At 39.1% G+C, this 6,000-nt stretch overlaps 1 protein-coding gene across 1 annotated transcript in view; it reads left to right on the top strand.

Annotated features, from left to right (window-relative positions):
- The window catches only part of ZGRF1 (zinc finger GRF-type containing 1), a 78,650-nt gene that overhangs the window by 24,179 nt on the left and 48,471 nt on the right, over positions 1–6,000 (top strand). Inside the window, exons 7-8 of the mRNA XM_080830616.1 lie at positions 1,496–1,546; positions 4,962–5,042. Coding sequence (XP_080686742.1) covers positions 1,496–1,546; positions 4,962–5,042 — 132 coding nt within the window. The remainder of the gene's footprint in view (positions 1–1,495; positions 1,547–4,961; positions 5,043–6,000) is intronic.

Here is a 6,000-nt window from a genome sequence, read left to right as displayed (position 1 = left end):
TGGGTCAGCAGCAGGCCGGTACAATATGCTGCAGCATAATTTGTCAGGCCATCCTTCACACCATACTCTGGGGTTCATGAGCTTACGCTGCACAACTCTCATATCTCCTTCTGTGTGGGTGTGAGTAATCTGACAAATGAGATCTCTTTGGTTATACAGATTGTCATCCTGTAGTGAGGCGTGTTGTATTTATTTTTATCCTGAATACCAAGTGTTTCATAGTAATCAGTTTTATCTCTCGTCATCTTTGAAATTCACTTGGTATCTCTTAAAGTAAGACTTATTCTTGACAACTTTAACAAACACCATCCTGCAGAACAGAGACCACTTCAACCACAGACCAGCAGTTTAATATCTTTTAGAGGTTATTTACCATCCATCCTATGGATAGTCTGTGCTTTGGATAAGCAGTGCCCTATTTTGAAGATTTAAATTATTTCTAGCATTTTGCTAGGATAAATAAAACTTCAGCAAATGTTTTTGCACATAAATCGTTGTTTACATTTTGAGTTATTTCCTTAGATTTGAGTCCCACATGTGGAACTGATAACTTGAAAGGCTAAGAACAATTTTTTTTTTCTTTTAAGATTTATTTATTTGACAGAGAGAGATCACAAGTAGGCAGAGAGGCAGGCAGAGAGAGAAGGGGGAAAAAGGCACCCTGCTGAACAGAGAGCCTGATGCAGGGCTCGATCCCAGGATCCTGAGATCATGACCTGAGCCTAAGGCAGAGGCTTAACCCACTGAGCCATCCAGGTGCCGCTAAGAACAATTTTCTTGATTTATACTGTCAAATCTAAAAATCTTACTCTTTTGTAGAATGAATATTTATTTCACTTCACATTCACCGGTACTAAGATATTTTCAAAGCTGGGTCATGTAGGGTGGCTTGGTTGCTTGGACATCCAACTGTTGATTTCAGTGGTTTGTGATCTTGGGATCGTGGTTCAAGTCCAGCATTGGGCTCTGCTCTGTGTGAGGGCTGTTTAAGATTCTCTCTCTTTCTCTTCCCTTCCCCTCAGTCTCTCACTCTCTCTTCTTCTCCTAATAAATAAATAAATTTTTTTTAAGATTTTTATTTATTCATTTGAGAGAGAGAGAGAGCATGAGCAGGGGGAGAAGCAGAGGCAGAGGGAATGGGAGAAGCAGACTCCCTGCTGAGCCAGGAGCCCAACTTGGGGCTCCATCCCAGGACCCTGGGATCATGATCCCAGCCAAAGGCAGATGCTTCATCATTTGAGCCACCCAGGTGCCCTGATAAATCTTAAAAAAAAAAAAAAAGATATTTTCAATTCTTGCTAAGTCAGAATAGTATTTAATATATAGTTTTTGTTCTTTTGATTATTAGTGATAGTGTTCTTTTATTTTTTTATTTTTATTTTTTAATTTTTATTCTTTTTTTGTTCTTCTATTTTTTATGTCTAATAGAAATTTGTATTTTATTTTATAACTTAGTAGTACCTTTTAGTTATTCTGTTTATATTCTGTTCCTAAGATTATAAAAGAAAATGAAGTTGAACCAAGTGAACCACTTCAGTCTTGGCAGGTGAGTTAATTTTTAAAATATAAAGTAGCCAGAATTTATAGCTATATGTATAGATATGGCATATAATTTTATATTGTCAGTTTTTGTTTTTTTAAAGATCTTATTTATTTATTTGACATAGATCACAAGTAGGCAGAGAAGAAGGCAGAGAGAGAGGAGGGAAGCAGGCTCCCTGCTGAGCAGAGAGCCTGATGCGGGGCTTGATCCCAGGACCCTGGTATCATGACCTGACCTGAGCTGAAGGCAGAGGCTTTAACCCACTGGGCCACCCAGGGCCCCTGTCAGTTTCCAATATCATTTGTAAACTTATTTAGATGATGCCTACTGTCTTGTACAAATATCCTGGTGTGGTCAGTAGGATTTGGTTAAGTAACAAATCTTTTAGCACAAATAAGTTTTTTTTTAAAGATTTTATTTATTTATTTATTTGACAGGGAGAGATCACAAGTAGGCAGAAGGCAGGCAGGGGGAGGGTGCTGGGGGAAACAGGCTCCTGAGCATGGAGCCTGATGCAGGCTGGATCCCAGGACCCAGAGATCATGACCTGAGCTGAAGGCAGAGGTGTAAACCACTGAGCCACCCAGGCACCCCCACCCCCATTATAAGTTTGTAAACTTGTAATCATTACTTAATTCAAGAATTGTCATTGACAATTATAGCTGTACCAGCAACTCTGTTGCCTTAAAGAAAACAAAACAAAACAAATAAAATTCATATAGGGGTGGCTCAATCATTTTTCATCCTTATATAATAAGATCAAATGTATAAAATAATGAACAACTGCATTATTTAGCTTAGAAATGATCACATTCTTAATTCTTTTCTTCACTTGAAAAAATAGGGTTTAAACCTTTTCAAGGATAGTTAACACAAAATATAAACTGCAGATAACACTGTCATTCTCCACAATGAGTTGCCATTTATTTTTATTTTTAAAAGATGTTATTTATTTATTAGAGAGGAAGAGAGTGGGAGCATAAGCAGGGGGAGCAGCAGAAGGAGAAGCAGACTCCCCAGTGAGCAGGGAGACTGACTTGGGGATTGATCCCAGGACCCTGGGATCATGACCTGAGCTGAAGGCAAACACTTAATCAGCTGAGCCACCCCAGCATCCCTATGAGTTGCCATTTAAAATAAATATCATATATTTTTAAAAAATCTGTTGTAATCTCATAGGAATGAAAAAGGTCTTATAATCTTTTGCAAAAAAAATTTTTTTATTTTAATCTTTTTAGCATTAATATAGGAGTATATTTGCATTTTTGTAATACCTTTCATACTGTAACTTTCTGAAGCAACCTCTTCATGTTCATTCTTTTGCAATCTTCTGCAAAAAAATTTTTTTTATTTCAATCTTTTTAGCATTAATATAGGAGTATATTTGCATTTTTGTAATACCTTTCATACTGTAACTTTCTGAAGCAACCTCTTCATGTTCATGTTCAACCTCTTCAGTGGTTGCTAGGAAATGGTTTATCTTTTTATCTTATTTTTAATGTAGGCTTCATGCCCAAAGCGGGCTTGAACTCACGACCCTGAGATTAAGAGTCACATGCTCTACTGGGGTACCTGGATGCCAGTCAGTTAAATGGCAGACTCTGGATTTTGGTTTAGGTTGTGATCCCAGGGTACTGGGATCAAACTCTGTGTCAGGCACCATGCTCAGTGGGGAGCCTGCTTAAGGATTCTCTCTCTCCTCTTCCTGCCCCTCCCCTCGCTTTTACTCTCTCTCTAAAATAAATAAATCTTAAAAAAAAAAAAAAGAGTCACATGCTCTACTGGTTGAGCCAGCCAGGTGCTCAGATTTCATTCCTTTTTTTTTTTTTTTAATTTTATTTATTTATTTGAGAAAGAGAGAGAGAGAACATGAGTGGGGTTAGGGACAGCGGGAGAAGCAGACTCCCTGCTGACTAGAGAGCCTGATGCGGGACTCAGTCCCAGGACCCCGGGATCATGACCTGAGCTGAAGGCAGACGCTTGACTGGCTGAGCCACCCAGGTACCCCTGATTTATTCTTTAAACTGATAACGCTTTTTACAATATTTCCTCCTTTGGTTTCAGACTAAGTTTTGAATTAAATAATCTGCATTAACATTAAGTATTAGGTTAGATGGGTGATTATTAGGTACGCAACAATTTTTTCTAGTGTTAAAATATTCAACTAGGGGCTCCTGGGTTGTTCAGTTGGTTAAGTGTCTGCCTTCAGCTAGGGTCATGATCCCAGGGTCCTGGGATTGAGCCCCACATTGGGTTCCCTGCTTGGCAGGGAGTCGTCTTCTCCCTCTCCCTCTGCCTGCCACTCTGGCTGCTTGTGCTCTCTCTCTCTTGGCCAAATAAATAAATAAAACACAATCTTAAAAAAATCAACTATAATTTTAGAATTAGGATTGCCTGGGTGGCTTAGTTGGTTAAATGTCCGACTCTTGGGGCACCTGGGTGGCTCAGTCGTTAGGCCTCTGCCTTCGGCTCAGGTCATGATTCCAGAGTTCCGGGATCGAGCCCCGCATTAGGCTCCCTGCTCGGCGGGAAGCCTAATTCTCCCTCTCCCACTCCCCCTGCTTCTGTCCCCGCTGTGTCTCTCTCTGTCGAATAAATAAAATCTTAAAAAAAAAAAAAATGTCCGACTCTTGATTTCAGCTCTGGTCATGATCTCAGGTCTAAGAGACTGAGCCCTGAGGTTGAGGCTTGGTGGGGACTCTGCCCAAGATTTTCTCTCTCCTGAGGCACCTGGGTGGCTTAGCTGGTTAAGTGCAGGCATTCAGCTCAGGTCACGATCTCAGGCCCCAGGGCAGGCTCCCTGCTCAGTGGGGATTCTGCCTTTTCCTCTCCCTCTGCCCCACCCACCACTCATATGCACAAGTGCACACTCTCTCTCTCAAATAAATAAAATCTTAAAAATGATTCTCTCTTTCCCTCTGCCCCTTCCTCTTCTGTGCACGTGTGTTCCCTCTATCTCTCCAAATAAATAAATTTATAAAGATTTTATTTATTTATTTGACAGAAAGAGAAAGAGAGAGCGAGCACAAGCAGGGGGAGCAGCAGGCTGAGGGAGAAGGAGAAGCAGGCTCCCCAGTGAGCAAAGCGCTGGACACATGGCTCGTGACCTGAGCCAAAGACAGACGCTTAACTGACTGAGCCACCCAGGCTCCCCTCAAAATAAATAAATTAAAAAAAAATTAGGATTAGAATTTTTTATTGCTGAGTTTTAAAATTAATTAGCATAGTACCTTACCTGCTGGAGAACTCGCTTGCCAGAGGTAGCTTATTATATGTTTGTATATACAGAAGTAAGATTGAAATGGCAAGTGTACTTTCAAATGGCAAGCTTTAAGTTTTGGGAGTATTTTCCAATAAAACTCATGAGCAGCCTACAAAACTCTACTAGCTAACACACTTAACTGATATTTTATTCTAGATCTTTTCCTTGGGAGATGAAGAGACTGCTTTTCTAGATGTTATCCCTAAACAATCAAAGAGAAAAACCTGTGACCCGAAGGTAAAATTTGTGAACAACTTTGATTTTCTAATCCACTGCCTTTTCCTGCTGTTTTTTATACCACTCTCAGAGTTTTCATAGGCAGAAGGTTAATGAGCATAATGAATTAAACTGCTTTTAGGAACAAGAAAAACTAATGACTGGTACCCCTTGTTTGACTTGAGCCCTTTCTCTTTACTAGTGAACTAATGCATCATGCATATATATGATGCATACCCTAGAAATTGGAAGATAAATAAGCTGTAAATAATGAATGTTTTGCAGAGAACAAAATGAAGATCTTTATAGCCTTCAACATATAGGCTACTCTACTACTCCTACTTCTGTAGAAGTATATATAACCCACGTTCTATCTAGTGCCATCTACTCCATATCAAAAATTTGTAAAGAAAGTAGCATATAAATACTTGGACTTTATAAATATTGATTCTATTCCTAAAACCCAACAGACCTTTAAAGGAGATCTACATAGAAACATAGAGAATAAGGTATCTGTTGCTTGTGGAGAATGTGTATTCTCCATCAAACAAATTAGAAATATACAGAGTCTAACAGGTGAGACTTTTTTAGTTGAACTGAGTATGTTTTAAAATTTAGAATATTTTCAACAAAAGTCCTGTATAAGGGATATTTAGATTTGATTTTCCTTTCAAATGTGTGATTTAGAATCTTCATTTTTAAATAAGTGAATATTCAGATTATTTACTATCATAATTTTGTTAATTTATCAGTTAGAAATAAATTCATCCTTTATGTACATTTCTTTGGCTCTATTAGCAATCTTAGTTTTTTCTTAAAGATTTTATTTATTTATTTGACAGAGAGATCACAAGTAGGCAGAGCAACAGGCAGGGAGACAGGGAGAAGCAGGCTCCCCATGGAGCAGAGAGCCTGATCTGGGGCTCGATCCCAAGACCCTGGGATCATGCCCCGAGCTGAAGGCAGAGGCTCAACCCAC

The sequence above is a fragment of the Martes martes genome (assembly GCF_963455335.1).
Source record: "Martes martes genome assembly, chromosome: 2".
Lineage (NCBI taxonomy): Eukaryota > Metazoa > Chordata > Mammalia > Carnivora > Mustelidae > Martes > Martes martes.
This window is presented reverse-complemented; position numbering and strand designations above follow the sequence as displayed.